This window comes from Amphiura filiformis, chromosome 3 (genome assembly GCF_039555335.1).
Source record: "Amphiura filiformis chromosome 3, Afil_fr2py, whole genome shotgun sequence".
Classification (NCBI taxonomy): domain Eukaryota; kingdom Metazoa; phylum Echinodermata; class Ophiuroidea; order Amphilepidida; family Amphiuridae; genus Amphiura; species Amphiura filiformis.
In genome coordinates this window covers 12,324,232-12,347,182 of record NC_092630.1, presented here as the reverse complement: position 1 = coordinate 12,347,182, position 22,951 = coordinate 12,324,232, and the positions used below count along the sequence as shown (strand labels likewise).

General features: G+C 36.4%; 1 protein-coding gene across 2 annotated transcripts in view; it reads left to right on the top strand.

Moving 5' to 3' along the window:
• Window positions 1–4,706: 4,706 nt before the first annotated feature.
• Window positions 4,707–22,951, top strand: part of LOC140148050 (uncharacterized) — a 45,145-nt gene continuing 26,900 nt past the window's right edge. The window contains exons 1-12 of one of the 2 annotated variants that reach the window (XM_072169889.1): window positions 4,707–4,833; window positions 10,343–10,474; window positions 11,617–11,865; window positions 14,525–14,638; window positions 15,002–15,115; window positions 15,391–15,504; window positions 19,681–19,923; window positions 20,420–20,533; window positions 21,319–21,447; window positions 22,229–22,294; window positions 22,393–22,506; window positions 22,660–22,773. In XM_072169889.1, the coding sequence (XP_072025990.1) occupies window positions 10,405–10,474; window positions 11,617–11,865; window positions 14,525–14,638; window positions 15,002–15,115; window positions 15,391–15,504; window positions 19,681–19,923; window positions 20,420–20,533; window positions 21,319–21,447; window positions 22,229–22,294; window positions 22,393–22,506; window positions 22,660–22,773 (1,441 nt within the window). In that variant the 5' untranslated portion in view covers window positions 4,707–4,833; window positions 10,343–10,404. The remainder of the gene's footprint in view (window positions 4,834–10,342; window positions 10,475–11,616; window positions 11,866–14,524; window positions 14,639–15,001; window positions 15,116–15,390; window positions 15,505–19,680; window positions 19,924–20,419; window positions 20,534–21,318; window positions 21,448–22,228; window positions 22,295–22,392; window positions 22,507–22,659; window positions 22,774–22,951) is intronic. The other variant, XM_072169890.1, reaches the window with a different exon arrangement.

The window sequence follows — 22,951 nt, the reverse complement described above, 5'->3', positions numbered from 1 at the left end:
AGGTGCTGAGAGTGGTTGTTACAAAATAAGCCGAGCTTATACTCCGCGCGCGGTGAGCGTTTGGTATTTGACCAATACGGTAGCTAAAAATTAATCGCTATAGCTCAGCGATGTAATGAATTCAGCTATGAGTTGTCTTTCAAAATATCCAGACAAAACCCTATTCGCCACTTGCACGGTTCCGCCATTATGCACTATATGCGGGGAGAGCCTCGAACTGGCAGCATCCATGAAAGGAAGAATTACGTAACCTTACACAGAATGTTATGACTGGTTCAATTCCCATTCATGTATGCTGCCAGTTCGAGGCTCTCCCCGCACATAGTGCATAATGGCGGAACCGTGCAAGTGGCGAATTGTTGAACATCGGACAATAAAGCTTGTATTTGAATAGTGTCTCAATGTGTGTATAGAATTAAAACTCAGTGACACAGAGCACATTCCTCAAGCACATAGTTGCTGACCGCCACTTGAAATTGTTTCTGTACGTATTTATTCTTGGCTATAATGAAAAAAGACGACACGATTGTATACCGGCATGTAAGGTGGTGTATTTACTTTAGATATAATGTATGATTATTTTATTTTATTATTTTATTTTATTAAAACTTCTTTTGCCTGGGTAACAAAACTCAGTGTAAACACTGTTTTTCAGTTTGGCCCAGGGGTCAAACGTAAAACATCAAAAAATAAACAATACATTTTAAATACATTACATAAGTATATTTATCAGATTGCACAATTTAACAAAATTAGGAAAACAATAAAAACTAGACCAGCTAGGCATAAAATTTTACATACAAACAACAATAATATATAAAAACAGTGATATTGCACTATTGGACATCATGGTGAAATTTACTTAGGGCTTACAAGCATATTTAAAATAACCGATTGTAGCTGGTAATGGATTTTTGGCTCTGGTAGGGAGAAGGTTAAAGGACAGTAGGCCTACACCTCTGGAGGAGAATTTCCTTTTAGCAGAGGCACTGCGGTTAGTTGGAGGGACAAGATTACCTTGGGATGCGGACCTAGTGGAGTGGCTATGGCTGTTACTAACTGTGGAAAAGATCTTACATAAGGGCAGCGGGAGGATGTTTCTAAGGCTTTTATAGACCATGATGTTAAGATGGATATTGCGACGATCATCAAGTTTGTCCCACTTCAAGGTATTAACAAGAACATCAGTGGGGTATCTGCGTGGGAGACCAAGGATTATTTTGCCAGCAGTATTTTGCAACCTGTCAAGCGTTTTCAGTAGGGTCTTACCAGCATTTCCCCACAATGAGTCGCAGTAGTCCATGTGAGGTAAAATAAGAGCTTTATACAGGAGATTGAGGGTTTTTTGAGGTAAAACCTTTCTGAGTCTGCGCAGCAGACCATTACGTTTAGAAACAGTTTTACAGATTTTGTTAATTTGCTCATTCCAGTTTAGGGCTGGATCCAGCCAAACACCCAGATATTTGAATTTATACACATTTTCAATTAAAGCATTATTTATATACACCTTCAAATCATCATTTTTACGAGACATTTTTTGTTGAGTACATAGAAGTCTTTTTTACATTGAGGGTGAGATAATTTTTGTTTTGCCACTTAGCAACCTTACTGATTTCTGTATTCATTCTGTCATTGATGTCACTGACAGACTTACCCGTAACAAAAAATAGCCGTGTCATCAGCATATAAGGTGACTTTAGAGTTAGTGTCAGTGACAACATTGGCAAGATTATTAATGTACAGCGTAAAAAGAAGGGGCCCCAGGATTGATCCTTGGGGGACACCAAAATTGACTGCTGCTGGACTTGACACATTATCACCTATTTTAGTAACCTGTTGACGATCAGAAAGGTAAGATTCAAACCATCTGAGTTCATGGCCATGCACACCAACACTCTGGAGTTTATGAAGAAGGACTTTGTGGTGCACGGTATCGACAGCCTTCTTCAGATCTAAAAAGATGACGCCCGTATAAAGCCCAGAGTTGAAGTTGTCGAGCAAATAATCTGTGACCTCCAGAAGGCAAGTTTGGGTAGAGTGCATGGCCCTGAACCCTGATTGGTTTGAAGACAATAGATTTTTATCAGACACATATTTGTAAACTTGGCCATGAACCAATTTTTCAAAAACTTTCATGCAGGAAGGGATCACTGAAATGGGTCTATAATTACTGGTGTCGAGATGATCCCCCTCCTTAAAAATGGGGAGACTCTACTCTTTTCCAGGCTGAGGGACAACACCAGAGGAAAGACTGATATTCATGATGAAGGCCAAAGGTCTACATAGCTGCGCAAAACCATATTTGAGGAGCTTTGGGCTGATGTTATCCAAGCCAGTAGCCTTTTTACCATTGATATCCTTGAGGAGCTCAAGGACATCATCCTCATTAATTTTGGTGAAGCAAAATTTCTCAAATCCTTGAATATATCCCGTTATTTTTGGTATTTGAATATATGTGTTGGAAGAATATGGTAAGCTCCTATCTGTGCCTTGAACTTCCAGTCTGTGCCTCGAAAACAAAAACTGACAAAAATCGAATTTTCTTAATTTGATAACGTTGAAGATGCGTAATTAGCCTGTCCAGATCGTAAAAATGAGTTATTTCAGCTGATGAATGGCAGCGGCGCATGTGTAGTGGGAAAAAACCTACTCAAGGGTTTCTGGGATTAAGTATGAACGACAAAGAGTAAAAAGTCATTAAAATGACTAAAAATGGGACATATATTGATGGGGACGAAAGTTTGGCATTGCCTAGTCTCCTCACACTAAAATCCTGGCTATGCTACTGAGTGCCTCTGTGTGTTCTACACATCCTAATAAACTCCATTAAGCCTCTCGATATCTGAATGGACTTGTCGATAGAGTCATTCTCATGCAGTCAGTCAGGTAAGCGATAGTCCTTTGAGCTACAAGTTTTAATGGTAATTGATCTGAAGTTGCATGGCGTGGAGGTGTTCTGCCTGGGTGTTCTGTTGTTTTAGGGCCATTCTTCAACACTAAATAAGGAATAGAACCTAGAGCACTGCAGTTTCTTCGTTTAATTAAATAGAGGCCTTGCATGTGACGTATCATCCCGTAAATATGGCGGACTACTCAAATGCATTCAACAAAAGCATGATTGCAATCTACCATGACAGTTCGTCTCACACATAACCCTGCACTACGATCAAATAGGTTGATGACAACATTTGATTGAATAGACTGCACTCCGCCATAACTACGGTGAAGGACACTGGTTCAAATCCTTTGTATGGAGCCAATCGATAAAATGATGCAGGGCCTCTATATGTACTCAATTCTGTTAGACTTACTTATTTGGTTTTGAAAAATTATTTCTTGGGACATGGTGTTCTCTTCATTCCTTTCAATGGGTGCTATTTGTATCCGCGCATAGTGCAGTTACGTCCACGGCAAATTCACCGTGACCTTTCCAGCCATAAACCCGCTCATTGAAGATTAAACCGATATACGCAGTACTAAACCATTATATAGTAATCTATATTGTCCAATGCAAATTTATTACCACCTGATAATATCAATCCAATGAGCAACCGAATTGTCCGCTACGGACGACTAATCCAATCGATAATGACGCTATTGACATGTACGAGCGGAGCTCCACTGACCGAGTTTTGGGGTATTTTTCACTGGTTTGCAGCTGTTTGCTGTCATTTACTCATCAAGGCGGACCACCGTTATTATAAGGGCTATGCCAATTATTTAAAGATTGACATGTAGAGAATAAGCCATACTTGATTGACAGAAAGTACTAAATTTGTACCTATGACGGTTTTATGACACCAATCTTCCAAATACGACCAAGCAATGGCTGCCCGGTGAAGCAAAATGTGCATTGGAATAACACGGCGAGTTTGGATAGATGGTAGGATTTCTTTTTAATAAAAATGTATGTTCCCCGTTATTAAAGCTTGTACCGGGTTGAAGATTCAGATATTTGGAAAAGAATAAGTAATTGAACCATAGAGCAAGTACTAAAATCATAGCTAGTTCATCCCCTATAGCTACAACACAGCGCTACCAGTAGGGTTCAATTGTCTATTGTGAGTGCCCCTGTGTTGTGTGCATACATGTAGTTAACAATAACTGCATGAAGGCTACATATCATTGTAGCAGGGATACAAAGGGATAAGCATCCTAGGTTACATAACCAAACCGGAAGATGTATCCTAGGTCTAGACAATAGGCGGATTAGCGGCCATTTTGTCTTCGACATGATTTTATTCACGTGTCCTTATACTTTAGTACACAAATATATAAGTTAACAGGTTTACAATATTAAAATTATATTTTGAATATACAATATATTCTGTAGTAAATCAATAAAATGACGGTGATTGTTCAGGTATTATATGCTTGATAAAATTAAACTGTCTGACCAGCTAGTATTCTCCTCCGCCGTCAGTGTGATTCCAGACACACCACGTACTGTGTTGCGAAGGTGGAGGAGACTAAAGCTGTATTGACGAGCACGCATGCGTTAAAAATGATGTAGCCTAGGTCGAACAATAGCGTGACGTAGTTTCCGGCATTGTTCCTATGCACTTTCACCCTCCTGATTGTAGCTGAAGTCACTGTAAACATGGTAAATAAGTTGCGCATGCGGCACAGTAAATAAATTGGAACTGCGCATGCGACATATTTTATTGTTTTTACATTAGCTCTATTTTCCTCCAAAATCAATTTTCATTTACTAAGTTGTTATAGGCTCTGTATTGACAGGACGTGTTATTTTGCAGCTTTATGTTTGATATACGGACAACAATATTTCGCCCATCGACGTTGGCTTCGTAATTGATGAGAGAACTGTAAAAGGTAAGCGTACGATTTCTTGATACAAAATATGTTTTGTCTTCTATAGGTTGCTACGCAGCCGCAGCTGTCATAATGTACGATCTTTTTAAATTAATTGGCTTATTTTTTCTACTCTAATTTGTTTAACATATTATTGGTAATATTGACCATTTACACATCATGTGTCCTAACTAACACCTAATTGTTTTGTTTGTAGGCCAACAGAGCAATTTGGATTTAATAAAAAACCACAGTTAAGTGGCCAATTGATAGTGATTTGTGATGTACCCTTAGTAATTTAATTTGATTATTTATCTTTGTTTGCAATTAAAATCTATTTCATGAGACATTTTAGGGAATCCTTTCTCATGCATCAAGCTGATATAAACCGAATTGAATCTAATTTTGGATTGTTTGAGAATTCCCTTATCTCTAGTATATTAGGACTGCAACTAAGTAACAAAATGACATTAATAAAGTTGATCAAAAACGCAGTTTTATTGATGTGAAACCGAAACGTGAAGAGGGCCCTTTCAGAAATGCATCCCCTTCAGGCGTGTCTTCATTGTCAACCCCATTTAGAGCCTACCTCCTGGTACATCAGTAAAATGGCTTGATGCATTTGTATTGCATAATTCTAAGTGGGCCGGGTGTGTTCCGGCGTTCCACTTTGTGCACTATTCCACTTTGCCCGCGGTCCACTTTGCCCAGGTCCATTTTGCCCCGACCACGTGAGATTTTCCCGACATGCATCACTATCATGTACGCTAATGTATGCTAGCCCTGTTACAATGTATAGAGTAGCCTTAAAGCAATAATGTGTGATTTGCATAATAGATTTCTATATAAATATTTGTTTTCACTGATCACATTATCCCCTTTTAATTTCGAGCCAAACAAATGAGGTATAACGAAGACAATTGCGATTTCATTCCAGCGCCTACAATGCGTGTGATACTGCACGGAGCATCGCGCTCGACGTGTATGGCAAGCTAAGCGGCTCAGAACGTGGGACTAGCTACGCGCAGCTTCTTTCTCGTTACGTGCAGCTTATTAACCAATCAGATTCGCGGTTTTAAACACGTGGAGCTGATGTAAACATCCTCTCTCACAAATATTACGTTGTTAATTTTGTAAATGAAAATATCTGTAGTATATCAGCAAAAAATGGTATAGGTGCTATTAAAGTAATATCTGAACAGAATGATGATTGTTCTATATTTAGGGGGCTATAATTTTCTTCGGAAGGGGATCCCAAATATACTTTTTTGGTTTGTATAATAAGGGGGAGGGTGGTCATAAATTGATAATGACAAAATGTAGGGAGTCACAAGATGACTACATAGATAGTGTGTTTATTGTATTCAAAAAGACTGATTTCAATACAATTTTAGCCTGTCTAGGGGGTACGGTGTATCGGTGGTGGGAGTCGGGGATCATAACATTTTGATGCCGAAATAGTGAGGGCCGCAATTTATTGACGCCGACTTTTTGTATATTTAGGAACCCCCCCCCCCGTTCCGAAAAAAAATGATGACCCATTTTACTCTCTCCATATTTACAGTGGCATGTGATATCGCTTTCCCTGCAATATCTTTACACAGCGCTTTACATCAGTAGTAGTTGTTGTTTGACCTTCATATCCCCTGCACCGCTAATACAGCCAGAGTATAAAGTTACTTGCTATTAAACACGGTGTAAACTTGGAAACACTAAATAAATATGCTTTGTGTCATTTTAGCCAGGCATTAGCAACATGTTCTCTTGACACGTGCTGTGATTTGGCCTCCTTTACCCGTTCGTTATCTATGCTAATTCCGTAAATGAATTACAAGATAATAATTGTGAAAGAGGATACCTATAACTATACTACGCGCAGCTAACGACCCAACCACGTGATTAAATTTGACTATTTTGATTGGTCAAACAGCTGCTCGTAACGAGAAAGAAGCTACGCGTAGCTGTTCCACGCTTTTGGCCCCCTTGGCTTGCCATAGACGTGTATGGCAAGCTAAGCGGCTCAGAACGTGGGACTAGCTACGCGCAGCTTCTTTCTCGTTACGTGCAGCTTATTAACCAATCAGATTCGCGGTTTTAAACACGTGGAGCTGATATAAACATCCTCTCTCACAAATATTACGTTGTTAATTTTTGTAAATGAAAATATCTGTAGTATATCAGCAAAAAAAATGGTATAGGTGCTATTAAAGTAATATCTGAACAGAATGATGATTGTTCATATTTAGGGGGCTATCATTTTCTTCAGAAGGGGATCCCAAATATAGGGGGTCATACTTTTTTGGAAAGAAAAATAAGGGGGAGGGGGTCATAAATTGATAATGACAAAATGTAGGGAGTCACAAGATGACTACAGATAGTGTGTTTATTGTATAAAGACTGATTTCAATACAATTTTAGCCTGTCTAGGGGGTAAGGTGTATCGGTGGTGGGAGTCGGGGGTCATAACATTTTTTTTTTGGCTAGGGGACGCAGGGGTAACCTTGTCAATCAAATACTTCATCTATTGTGTCCAATACTTAAATCCGATAAGTGATCGATGTAGGCCTATATCGAAATAGGATCAAGATCATGGCGGCGGCGCGCTTTAATACTTTACATGCTTTACGAGGTGATATACCTGGATTCAGCACTCAACAACAGGATGTCATGACTTAATTTATTCTTTATGATTATGATTTTTTTTAAAAAGCAATAATAAAAATATAAACAAAATAATGATAATATTATAAGAATATAAGGTAGGCCTATAAGATTTCTTTTATTAAAGAAATTTAAAAAAATTTATCATAGGCCAAAATATGAATTCGTAACGTTATACCGGAGCATGCGCTTTGGGATTTTTTATTTGGTTAAAACCTGTAGGTTAAAACTATTATAAGCACTTTAATAATTCTCATATCGTTAATACAAATAGGAAAGCGTCTTTTGAGTAGGCCTAGTACGTATTTATTAGTATTGTAGTTTTGCATTAGTATTTTTGTTATTATTTATATATTTTTCGTGTTATTCAATTTTGAATAATGTTCAATTATCCCAGCAAACACAAAATGTTTTCGAGTTTTCGACATCATTCGCAAAAGGTTGCCAGAAAATGTTTAAATGTCGGGTTATACGTACATGTAGGCCTATAAAGGGTATATAAAGGGAATAAAACTTTTTCATAACATTCAAAAACATTTTTTTGATAACTTACTGCAAATATTCTCAAACATATCAATATTTGTGTGGTGACCAAAATGTTTGCAGAAAATATTTTTCAATAACATATTGAAAACATTTCTATTTTTGTAGTGTGTTTCCATACAAAACGTTTTAAAATGTTTTCATGACCTTTGTTTAACCCGACATTTAATGTTATTAAAACGTTTTTACCAAAACCAAAACCCAAAAATATAGGCCTAACCTGTATAAAATTTTTTAAAAACGTTTTGTGTTTGCCGGGATGGCATTTCAGACCTTCACGTTAAAATGTAGATTACTTGGTAGCTCTAAATAGTCAATGATATATAAAAGTTATTAATTATTATTTATCATTAGGCCTATTTATAACATTGTGATGATTTTTCATTATTATTATAAATTTTTATTTCATGTCAAATTGTAATATTTTATATTTATTTAACTTTTATTCCATGCAGTTTTTGCGCACATGTTAAACTTGGTCAGTTTCGCACAGTGGTCCTCTGGGGATAATTGCCTATCGATTGGATTGATCATGGATATAAACGTATGGTGATGTCATAAGCTTAACTTTGGTGGACAATAGAATAACCATTGATTGACAAGGTTACCCCTGCGTCCCCTAGCCGCTTGTCGAAATAGTGAGGGCCGTAATTTATTGACGCCGACTTTTTGTAAATTTAGGAACCCCCCCCCCCCCCGTTCCGAAAATAATGATGACCCATTTTACTCTCTCCATATTTACACAGTGGCATGTGATATCGCTTTCCCTGCAATATCTTTACACAGCGCTTTACATCAGTAGTAGTTGTTGTTTGACCTTCATATCCCCTGCAAGCTCCTGCACCGCTAAATCCGCTAATACAGCCCGAGTATAAACAGTATAAAGTTACTTGCTATTAAACACGGTGTAAACTTGGAAACACTAAATAAATATGCTTTGTGTCATTTTAGCCAGGCATTAGCAACATGTTCTCTTGACACGTGCTGTGATTTGGCCTCCTTTACCCGTTCGTTATCTATGCTAATTCCGTAAATTAATTACAAGATAATAATTGTGAAAGAGGATACCTATAACTATACTACGCGCAGCTAACGACCCAACCACGTGATTAAATTTGACTATTTTGATTGGTCAAACAGCTGCTCGTAACGAGAAAGAAGCTACGCGTAGATGTTCCACGCTTTTGGCCCCCTTGGCTTGCCATAGACGTGTGTACACATAAGCTGACATCTACGGGATATGTTAGCAAGCAGTCGATCGATGAACTCCGAATAAAACCGGGTCGACCCGGTTTTAATATAAAAAGTTAAATTTTACTGTTATCTAATAAAGCACTTCAGGCTTAGTCTTTTACGTGGTATTTTAGTACACCACTGGGCATTATAATTATGCAAAAAATAGAAATCCGAGTAAAATTGAGGGCGTCGCTGTGAAGCAATTAAATCACACATTGTGGCTTTAAGCCGATGATCTGTCATTTATATGGCTATTGAAGTAGTTCAGCAAAAGCACATTGCTTCAGCAGATAATATATTTCTATAAATTATTGGTTTAAACATAATGAAAAAAAAATTCTGTAAATATTACACATACCTTACGCACTCGAACGCCCCTATCACAAACAATGCTGGATCCATGCCGTGTTCTAAATATATGAGCTTGGAGATTGAGGGCAGCATATATACATAAGTTGATAGAGGTGTTTCGTTTTGCCCCGTGGTTCACTTTGCCCCGGTCTCCCCCAAATTTGCATGGTTTACAGCATTACCAAACAGTTTCTGCCATTGGCATGTATGTTTTGGTTCCACAATAGAGTTTCACAAAGTATTCCAAAACAAGCCCCATTTTAACCCTAATATTTTGTAAATCCAAATTTTTCCTTGGTGCAATTAAACTTTTCACATTTAATTGTTTTGGTTTGTGTCTGACTGTGTCAAGTATTGGCGATAAGCTTCATTGTGTTTCATGCTACAGGTCATAAAGAATGGGCTATTCCAGTTGAAATCCGTACACCCCTATAGAAGACATCACCTTAATCTCCCACACATAGGGGTTGTAGATTTCAAATGGAGTCACCCATTCAGGTTACCCCATTTGAAATTAGATAACCCCATTTGAATTTCACATTCGCTGTGTAGAAAATATCTTTCATATAGGGAATGTATGGATTTCAACTGGAATGGCCCATTTAGTTGAAACTTGGAAACCTTAGTAGTGTCACGAGCCATAAATTTTTTGGCACTTTATACGTTACCACTACCATGACTACCAACCAAACAGCAAATAAAAAGTGCACCCATTGGAGTCATTTTTAATTTTGTGCAGTTTGTTGCAGTGCATTATCGTTGTAAAAGAGCTTAAAAAGGCAAGAAGTCTGATGCGTGATAATGACGAAGTTCGTCGTACTTTCAGTAACCCTAGGGTTATTTATGATACAGCGCACTACCGAGGCACAAGGTAAATACCGTATGTTGTTATGTGTATGTTTGCTGAATTAGTTAAATGTTTATCTGGAATTAATGGTTAAAGGACTTCCTTCGTCAATTTGGAAAACTCCACACTCATCTGGTTTTTGTTTTTTGGATGATTCGGTTTTTGCAGCAACGGCGAAGACATGTGACCAGTTGATTGCGCGTACAGAACAAATTCATGCTGGTAAATGTTTCTTTAATTGACAATTTCAATGGACTAGAGATGAAGATTCATTTGATAAAAAAACCCAAAAAATAAAAATTGCTATTAGATGGTTTGAAACAGGAACATTATAATTGATAACAACGAAGTTCCTCTTTTGCTAAAAATTGCTATTAGATGGTTTGAAACAGGAACATTATAATTGATAACAACGAAGTTCCTCTTTTAGCATCTTATCATGTCCCAATGAGAGGCTAATGAGATCTCTAAAAGGGTGAGACTGAAACTATATGGCCGATAGTCATAAATGGTGCATAAAAACTTGATCATGTTGATAGGAAGTATAAGGATGAATTGTGTGCCAAGATTGAGCTTAATACCGGGGTTAATAGGGAAGTTATAGGAAATATTGGTAAAACTAATCATGTAGGCCTAGGCCTAATAACCGTTTGTTCAATATTTAAAAATCGGTTTATAATAAAAGGAAGCTTTTAAGTACAACTTTCACCCACAAAATTTCGATTGTCTTTATAATTATTCCCAAACAAGTTAATTTATGTGTTTTAGATCCTTTTTAGCGCATGTTGGTCGATGACATTTTGAGGGTTTGATTAAATATCTTGATGTATATAATGATGATAAGATGATGATGATGATGATGATGATGACGATGTATCCTTTAATCTTGGTTAAAAACCACAATTATTAACTGTGTTATTGATGTAGTTGTTACTCCTACAGTTTTATTTCAAGTCTGGTTAAAACGATGGTGCGCTGGTCCAAAAATGAAATAGGACAAATAACCGGTCAGAAATGTGTTTAAAAAACAACAACAAATTTGAGTAAAATATTCGGATTATTACCTTTTTTTATTTTTTTGTTCTTTCTTTTATTTTTCATCCTGTGCCTTTCTTCATTCTTGTTCATGTCCATGCCATAATTTTCCTTTTCATATTGTGTTGCAGTTACGTGTGCCTCCAATGAATTTGCATGTGCCAATGGTTTGATCTGCGTGCCCCAGGAATTTCAATGTGATTCTTTTGCTGATTGTGATGACAATAGTGACGAGTTGGGATGTCTTTGTGACCTAGAGTATGCATTCCAATGTGAAGGCGGTGGATGTGTCAACCAGACATGGGTATGTGATGGTAGAGCAGATTGCTTTGATGGCAGTGATGAAGCAGAAGAAATATGCAGTAAACAAACTGTAGAAGGTTGGTATAAAGAACGGTGATGATGATGAACGATAATGATGATAAGATGATGATGATCATGATAATGATGATAAGATGATGATGATCATGATAATGATGATAAGATGATGATGATCATGATAATGATGATAAGATGATGATGATCATGATAATGATGATAAGATGATGATGATCATGATAATGATGATAAGATGATGATGATCATGATAATGATGATAAGATGATGATGATGATGATAATAAGATGATGATGATCATGATAATGATGATAAGATGATGATGATCATGATAATGATGATAAGATGATGATCATGATAATGATGATAAGATGATGATGATCATGATAATGATGATAAGATGATGATGATCATGATAATGATGATAAGATGATGATGATCATGATAATGATGATAAGATGATGATGATCATGATAATGATGATAAGATGATGATGATCATGATAATGATGATAAGATGATGATGATCATGATAATGATGATAAGATGATGATGATCATGATAATGATGATAAGATGATGATCATGATAATGATGATAAGATGATGATGATCATGATAATGATGATAAGATGATGATGATCATGATAATGATGATAAGATGATGATCATGATAATGATGATAAGATGATGATGATCATGATAATGATGATAAGATGATGATGATCATGATAATGATGATAAGATGATGATGATCATGATAATGATGATAAGATGATGATGATCATGATAATGATGATAAGATGATGATGATCATGATAATGATGATAAGATGATGATGATAAGATGATGATGATCATGATAATGATGATAAGATGATGATAATCATGATAATGATGATAAGATGATGATGATCATGATAATGATGATAAGATGATGATGATCATGATAATGATGATAAGATGATCATGATCATGATAATGATGATAAGATGATGATGATCATGATAATGATGATAAGATGATGATGATCATGATAATGATGATAAGATGATGATGATCATGATAATGATGATAAGATGATGATGATCATGATAATGATGATAAGATGATGATGATCATGATAATGATGATAAGATGATGATGATCATGATAATGATGATAAGATGATGATGATCATGATAATGATGATAAGATGATGATGATCATGATAATGATGATAAGATGATGATCATGATAATGATGATAAGATGATGATGATCATGATAATGATGATAAGATGATGATGATCATGATAATGATGATAAGATGATGATGATCATGATAATGATGATAAGATGATGATGATCATGATAATGATGATAAGATGATGATGATCATGATAATGATGATAAGATGATGATGATCATGATAATGATGATAAGATGATGATGATAAGATGATGATGATCATGATAATGATGATAAGATGATGATAATCATGATAATGATGATAAGATGATGATGATCATGATAATGATGATAAGATGATGATGATCATGATAATGATGATAAGATGATGATGATCATGATAATGATGATAAGATGATGATGATCATGATAATGATGATAAGATGATGATGATCATGATAATGATGATAAGATGATGATGATGATGATAATGATGATAAGATGATGATGATCATGATAATGATGATAAGATGATGATGATCATGATAATGATGATAAGATGATGATGATCATGATAATGATGATAAGATGATGATGATCATGATAATGATGATAAGATGATCATGATCATGATAATGATGATAAGATGATGATGATCATGATAATGATGATAAGATGATGATGATCATGATAATGATGATAAGATGATGATGATCATGATAATGATGATAAGATGATGATGATCATGATAATGATGATAAGATGATGATGATCATGATAATGATGATAAGATGATGATGATCATGATAATGATGATAAGATGATCATGATCATGATAATGATGATAAGATGATGATGATCATGATAATGATGATAAGATGATGATGATAAGATGATGATGATCATGATAATGATGATAAGATGATGATAATCATGATAATGATGATATGATGATCATGATAATGATGATAAGATGATGATGATCATTATAATGATGATAAGATGATGATGATAAGATGATGATGATCATGATAATGATGATAAGATGATGATCATGATAATGATGATAAGATGATGATGATCATGATAATGATGATAAGATGATGATGATCATTATAATGATGATAAGATGATGATGATCATGATAATGATGATAAGATGATGATGATCATTATAATGATGATAAGATGATGATGATCATGATAATGATGATAAGATGATGATGATCATGATAATGATGATAAGATGATGATCATGATAATGATGATAAGATGATGATGATCATGATAATGATGATAAGATGATGATGATCATTATAATGATGATAAGATGATGATCATGATAATGATGATAAGATGATGATGATGATGATGACGATGATGAGAATTACATTGATGATGAGGAAAAAATGTTGAAGATGATGATGATAAGGACGCTAACGATGACGTTGCTGATGATGATGACTATTACGAGGATTACAATGATGATCAGGAAAACGGAACGGTGATTAGTTTATTTTACAATGTGTTTTCCTTCAGCTGGTAATGAATGTCTATCAAACCCCTGTAGTAATGGCGCAACCTGCGAGGATGGAATAGACTCTTACACGTGTTCGTGTACTTCAGGCTGGACAGGAGACACTTGCCAACAAAGTAGGTCTTCAACATAGAAAATTAGAATTACAATCGCATTTCGTTAAAAATATACGCTGGCGAAGTGCCGTAATAGATCGGATTAATTATAGCAATAGGTGAAAACAATTTTGAATATATCGCGCTGCACTACAAGCAGGTTGCTTACAGGTGTGAGTGATCAGCATGATATGGTTCAATGCAGAGGTTCCGCGTGAACGTACTAGTGCAGCGCGGTATAATCAAAAATTATTTTCATCTATTATTGCTATGGTAGTTAATCCGATTATTAAGTCACTTTGCCAGCGTATAGTTTTAGAAGGACATACACCAATGTCCTAATCCCTGATTCAATAAAAAAAATAACGCAATTTTTGTTTTTAGATATCAACGAATGTTTGTCCCGGCCATGCCAAAATCGAGGTCGTTGTGTTGATGGGATTGGTCGTCATCGATGCATTTGTCGTCGTGGATGGACAGGAATGAACTGTGAAGCACGTAAGCAAGGATTCAAGTTTAAATGAGAAATATTTTAATAGTTAAAAGCATCTTACAGGTGTAAATCCAAACAACTAAATCAGTGATTCACTATTAATACAATACTTCTTTCAGGAATACTTCGTTGAGGGCGATGCATGTATATAACCAAACGGTTATTCACTTCCAGATATTAAATATTTAATATGAAATTAGGAGTTGTTTGTGAAACTGCAATATTCGTGATAAAATATAGTGAATTACTTAACTTTGCTACACCTTTTGATACTCGGCAGGGTTTAATCCTTGTATTAGTGAGCCTTGTCAGAATGGAGGTACGTGTAAGGGTACAGTGAATGCATACACCTGTCAATGTTTGCCTGGTTGGACTGGTGTCAACTGTGACATAGGTGAGTAATTAATGCTCTTTCTTCTATTTTCATTTCCTTATTACGTCACCTTGGCCTTAATCAAAGTTAGCATTTTCACTTGAGTTCCCCTGTTGCTTTCTGTTATACATATAAGATAACCTTATAAAGTACTATTGACCCTTTCCACAGGTCCGCCATCTTGATCCCAAAATCCCTGCAAACGCATGCGCAGAAAATCCTATTTCGTTTTTCAAGCTTTCCGAATTCCAACAACGCGCCAGAATGCTTTTAGAAAGCGTACGCGGTAAATAATCGTACGTATGAAAGGTGTACGCACACACATCACATACTTTGTTGGTAGCACCTCGTTTTTGAGACGACCGTGCAAAGGGTCAATAGTAGTAAGTGACTGTCGTCAGAGGCATTTCTTGGTTGTCAAGTGTTGACAGTCTCGCGACATGATGTATGCTAAAAGCACTGTTTGACAATGATTGGCGGTGGAATGTTGCACATTACGTGGCTGAAAAAGACGGTGAAAGGTTGCACATTCTTTAAGGCGATTGTAATATCCACGTTCTGCTGTTTCTTATTCTTCTCTCGATCTTCTTAACTTCTTCATCATTAATGGTGTCATCACAGATTGCCCATAGTTTTGGCCATGCAGTCAATAAGGTGCAACATTTTCTGCAGCTATATAAAGTACAATGTGTTACAATTAATTGGACACCAAACTTAACATGGATTATTCATAGTGTTTATTCAAAGAGGAAAATTCCGTTGGAAAATTGTCATGTTAGGGCACTATTAAACAAAGTGGTTTTGGATCGTACATTTGCATATTATACCTTTTATTCTTGTAGGGTATTACCTGCAATTTTGCATAATTTCGTTATATTACACAGCTACTTGTTGTTGTTTTTTGTTTCTCATGCCCCAAACAGGGCTTTTATTTTTACTCTTGCATCAAAATGGCACATTAAAACATGGGAAATGATATTACAAATACATTACGAATATAAAAACATTACCGAAATTTAAAAATCAATTAATGAAATAACACTAAAACTTGGTTGGTAAAACTCATCGCCGAATAGACGCAGTGATGTAAAGGCGATCTAGTCGCTAAATTTACACAGTGACGCATCAGGTAAAAAATATAAAAGCCGATACCTCACTATGTCCCTTCAATGACCATTAAAGCTGTATCACGCCACCACGTCCACCCAGCGACGAATTCAATATTCAAATCAAATGTATGATAGGGCTTCACTTATTCAAGTGAAACTCTTCCTTACAGTTTCTTTTTGCACAATAATTCTCAATTGTGACTCCTCGCCACAACTGAGCCCGGATGTCGCCAGTGCCACTATTGAGATATGCTCCATCGAACTTAACAATAAACAATAGGAAAGAAAGGATTTATTGACTGTTTTATTGATTTTTCACTACTTAAATGTCAAGTACTATAGACATGATATACATCATTTTAAAGCTAATTTCAAGCAGAATATTTTGGTTGAATATCTCAAAAATGATGATTGGCGACATCCGGGCTCAGTTGTGGCGAGGAGTCACAATTTCAGTAAAGAGATTCATTTGGTAGGATTGTTGAAATCATAAACTGGTATTTTTGTTAGCCAAATCCAAATAGAAATTACTCACGAATCTGAGCTTTCGCCATCTTGGCTGATGGCTTGATCACAGATGAACTGGTCCACTGCTTTTCCCGCGAGACTTGGTTGCTAAGGACGCATCCTCGTTACCCGGAAGTGATTTTAGCAGTGGGTCATATACATGCCTTCGTGCACCTTCCATTTGGAGGGCCTCCCTGACTCTCCTCGTGAGCGCAAGATAACCATGTCATCGACTGGGAGGGGGCCAAATTACTTGACAGAGACTCGAATGCGTTCATGAGGAGAGTCAGGGAGGCCATCCAAATCAGAAGGAGGGGTCGTGACGAAGGTGCACACTTTCTAGATCATGTATATGACCCACTGCTAAAATCACTTCCGGGTAACGAGGATGCGTCCTTAGCAACCAAGTCTCGCGGGAAAAGCAGTGGACCAGTTCATCTGTGATCAAGGGTGCATGCCACTAAATCCGCGTGTGAAGCGGTTTCCGGTAAAAGTTTATCACGACTATAGTCCCAACTTTGAATAAAAATGTGCAAAATCGGTATAATATTAACAATTTTAGTGTTGCAAATCGTGTTTTGCTAGAACTTGTGAATGTGATCTCTACTAATTTGAACAGAAAACGCGAAAATTTGAGTGATGTTTACGATGATGAGCGCATGAACACACGAGGTCAAAACGCGGTTAGCAGTCGGACGTAAACACGGGAAAATCGGGTCTTTTTATATAGCGCTATTTTTCTCAAAAAGTAGACCTAAAATATGGTGTCATTTTCAGATATGTTATGCAGAATTTTGTTCTGATTAAGATGATATCAAATATATATTTCAAAGTAAGACGTAACTCGACTTATAGCCTAAAATGTGCCCCCTATTTTGCACGTAAAGTCTATGGAAAGCTATTTTGTGGCATGTACCCTTTAAGGAGCAATTCCATGCGTTTTCCGCGCGTCTTTATCTATTTAAAATGCACGCGAAGAAAAGAGGAGGGACATCAACAAGCGCGTTCATGGACGCCGCCAGGTTTTTCGCTGTATGTGCGTTTGCCGCGAATAGGCCTGCTTTTATTTCCAATTTAATAAAAGTTCCGATTTTGGTAGAAGTTTGAAACCTTTTGATATGAATAAAGAAGAGTTTCAAAATATTGAAAACATTTTTTATTGGTGTTTAAATTTCAAAGAAGTTTTTCAATTTCATTGTTATTTTTTAACCAAATTTTTTTGTCATTTGAACTCAAGTTTTGGCCTTCAATTTTAATAAAAATTACATAAAATATTAGATTTAAGATATTTAAGTTTCTAGTTTGCTTTATTTATACCACTGTCCAGTATTTTAAATTGTTATAACATTCAAAGTTTAATTCATATTAATATTTAATTTCAAATAGCCATTCATTACATTTGCTTTTTGGACAAAACGGGTTAAAAGTGACGCTGAGGGGGGGGGGGGGTAGGCCTACTTGATTGACATTTCTTGTCTTTTTAAATATTCTGCAGGTACTGAGAATGTTTTAATTTTGAAGTTATGCATTTGTAAAAGATGTTTAAAGAACGTTTACTCTTAACATCAATTAATATCTTCATGAAAACAGCAAATCAGCAACCATTGTGCATTCATGTGCATCAAAATGACGAAAAATGGCAATTGTCGGCTATCATGCTTGTGCTTGAAATCGACATCCTGTCTAAAGTATGAAAGAAAATAACCCAAAATTTCTTACAATTAATTCAAAATGTAGTGAAAAAGATAACAAAATCATTTTCAAGGCCTAAAAACGATGTTTTAGCCTCTTCAAGGGTGCATGCCACTAAATCCGCTTGTGAAGCGGTTTCCGGTAAAAGTTTATCACGACTATAGTCTCAACTTTGCATAAAAAATGTGCAAAATCGGTATAATATTAACAATTTTAGTGTTGCAAATCGTGTTTTGCTAGAACTTGTGAATGTGATCTCTACTAATTTGAACAGAAAACGCGAAAATTTGAGTGATGTTTACGATGATGAGCGCATGAACACACGAGGTCAAAACGCGGTTAGCAGTCGGACGTAAACACGGGAAAATCGGGTCTTTTTATATAGCGCTATTTTTCTCAAAAAGTAGACCTAAAATATGGTGTCATTTTCAGATATGTTATGCAGAATTTTGTTCTGATTAAGATGATATCAAATATATGATTCAAAGTAAGACGTAACTCGACTTATAGCCTAAAATGTGACCCCTATTTTGCACGTAAAGTCTATGGAAAGCTATTTTGTGGCATGTACCCTCAAGCCATCAGCCAAGATGGCGAAAGCTCAGATTCGTGAGTAATTTCTATTTGGATTTGGCTAACAAAAATACCAGTTTATAATAATTCTCAAGTTTTTCTACATCAGCAATCCAATTTTTAACAGCATTAAAAGACGATCTAGACTCATCCCATTTACATTTATAAACATAATATTTCACAGTGAGAATGATTTGGTTAATTATTAAAGAATCCTCCAAATCTGTATCAATAAGACCATATAATTTAATAAAAGATGTAACGTCAGGTATCACGTTAAAATATTCCTTAACTGTTTGCCACACACATTACACAGCTACTTGTGCTGGAGATGAATTTGCATGTACTGATGGTTCTGCTTGTGTACCTGCAAAGTATTACTGTGATTACCTACCTGACTGTAATGACAACAGTGATGAATCTAGATGTGCTTGTAACACAGACTATGAGTTCGAATGTACTAGTGGCGGGTGTATATATGACACATGGGTCTGTGATGGTGTTGATGACTGTTTTGATACCAGTGATGAAGCCAGTAATCTTTGCAATGCAAGTGGGAGTAAGTGTGTCAGCATTTTACTGATCTAACATCCAAGACTACAAGCTTATTACATAAAAAGAATGTATATATATGGTAAAATAATAATGTGATAACGTAATTTTTTGACAAACATCCGTCGTTATAACCTCATATTCCCTCTACTGAGACATAAGGGGAATATCATTTCTTTCAGGGGGGTCTCAAATATACCGGGGGTCATACAATTTTTGATGACCAAAATGTTGGGAGTCACAAGGTGATCACAGTGTGTTTATTTTATTCAAAAAGACTGACTTCAATACAATTTAAGCCTGTTTAGGGGTAAGGTGTATCGGCGATGTTGGTGGGGGACGGGGTCATAAAATTGTTGTTGCCGAAATAGGGGGGTCGCATTTTATTGGCGCAGACTTTTTGTAAATTTGGGACCCCCTTCCGAAGAAAATGATAGTTCTCTAACTATCGCATCGCTAATATAACCATAGATCTTGATATAACCAAGTGTTTTTGTCTTAAGAAACCAATGAGTGCGCTTCCAGCCCGTGTCAAAATGACGGACAATGCGAGGATGGATTCGGTCGATATACTTGTATCTGCGAAAGTAGCTGGGCCGGAATAAACTGTGAAATATGTAAGTAACACTACTGCCATTTTGTTTACACTATAGGTCACCCCGGTCATCCGGGTACTTATTTTACATGACGCTACAGTCGGCTACACTCACGCTTTTCAACCCACAATAGATCGTGCAGCTGAGCGACTACTTGAAGACTTGTAGCAGAGCTTGTTCAGTTGTTTACGTTCTGTTTTGACCTCAAATCAAGCAAATTTCTCGGCCGATTTCGGCAAAATAAAGGTTAAATACTTGGCGAAAATTGCATGTTATGTGAAGCTGAACACATGAACATGTAGAGGAGAGTCTTTATTGTTGTTGTTGGCTGGAGGCCCCATGTCCAGAAGTTATAGAAATGGTAGTATTTTGGTCGATTTGAAAAGGGACAAACCACAGAAAACTACAAATTTGACTTCTGAATCGGATTTGTTGTCAACGGAGGTCAACTGCCTGTGACGTCACTCCGGGGTCACCTATATCTGTGTGGCGGTGTAGTATGATAAACAAATTCCTCTTCTCTTGATCCTAAAAGGCTTAAATCAAATTGTTCATTGATTTCGTGAGAGTGGCCATAGGTTGTTCATCATCATTCTTTTATATTAATTACGTATAATTATTTCTTCATTTATTTCAATATCCACATTATTAAAACTTTGTTGATTTCTAAGCCGGGTTTGGGTAATCTGCTGGTCCTTTTAGGACCCTTGGTACGTTTCCGCATGGAACCTTTTTAAAGATGATTACCTGTTTTAGAAGTGAAGAAGTAATATTGTAAAACTTATTATAACATCTATTCAATTTAGATATTTATGAATGTAGAAGTCGTCCCTGTTTGAACGGAGGACGATGTGAAGACCAAGTGAATGGATATACATGCATATGCCAACCCGGATGGAATGGAATTAACTGTGAACGAACAGGGATGGAACCAGGTATTATAATGGGCTATTACAGTTGAAATCCGTACACCCCTATGGAAGACATGACCTCCCACACAGGGGGTGAGAATTTTAAAATGGATTCATCCATTCTTTGGTCTTTGTTTCAATGAGATTCAAAGTTTCAATTGGGCTATTCATTTATCTTTCACACAGGGAGTGTGAGTTACAAGTGGGGCAAGCTGAATGGATGATTCCATTTGAAATCTGCACCCCTGTGTGGAAGTGTTAAGGTCATGTCTTCCATAGGGTGTGTACAGATTTCAACTGATTTAGACCAATGTCGTGTCACCGCATGAACTCTGATAAGTATATACCGGACATGTTGTTTAATGACATCAGAGTGCGATGTTATTAATTTTTTGTCGTGCAATGCCATTTATATCATTGTCGCTGCGCACTGTACCTATAGTTATCAGCCTTGTGGTCCGTTTATATGCGAGGTTTATCGTGTACGCGAATTACGAGTAAAACACGAGCAGGTGTACAAGGTAGATACACATTCGTGATGAGGGCTCACATTCTTTACGTCCGGCACTTGTACACATGACGTCATTTTGAAGTAATTTAAGCCTGCTAATTGGTCACGTGGGTAAATGACATCAAGTTGCGGTCACACGTAAAGGTCTCGAGCACGCGATATTTGGTATTCATATTTTGGCTGTTTCACTTTAAAACGGCATCTTGTGATAGTAGATTAATGTTATGATGTTAAAAAGTAAGCACAATGTTTACTCTTATATATAATTATTTTTGGCATTATTTTGCGCTACAGATAACATGGTAAATGCATTTGATCAAGACGGGGAACACATCGACAATCCTGTTACACCACCTACTGGTACGTTTCCCCCTTATCTTTCCATAATAGGATTCAAATTTGGTTAATTTTTTGGGTATTTGCTGATTACAACATGGTGTGTTTTAAACTCTTTATAGACATCAATGAGTGTTCATCAGGACCTTGTCAGAATGAAGGGACATGTGAAGATGGAATCAACGGATACATCTGTCAATGTATTCCAGGCTATACGGGAACTCGCTGCGAACAGAGTAGGTTCCGGGCCACACATTTTAAGGACAAAATTGGTGTGGTCTCATTTTGATTCTTGCCATGATTGTCTGCGTTGATTCTTCTAATTTCATATTTATACTAAGGATATCTTCTTTGTTGTCTCAAAGTAATGCGTGTATATTATAATACAGATATTGACGAGTGTGCTTCAGAACCTTGTACGAATGAAGCGACTTGTGAAGATGGAATCAGTGGATACATCTGTCGTTGTATAGCAGGTTATATGGGAACTAACTGTGAACAAGGTTAGTTATTGGATTACGAAGACGGAAATAGTTGCTCACAGCTCTAGGAAGCATTGTAGCAAAAGAACGCAAAATGCTATATAAACAATTATTTCATGCATACATCATGAGTTTTATTTTGGGTCATTATCAAGGTCAGTTTCAGCTTCTTTGTCAGTATTATTATTTTTCTCCCTCG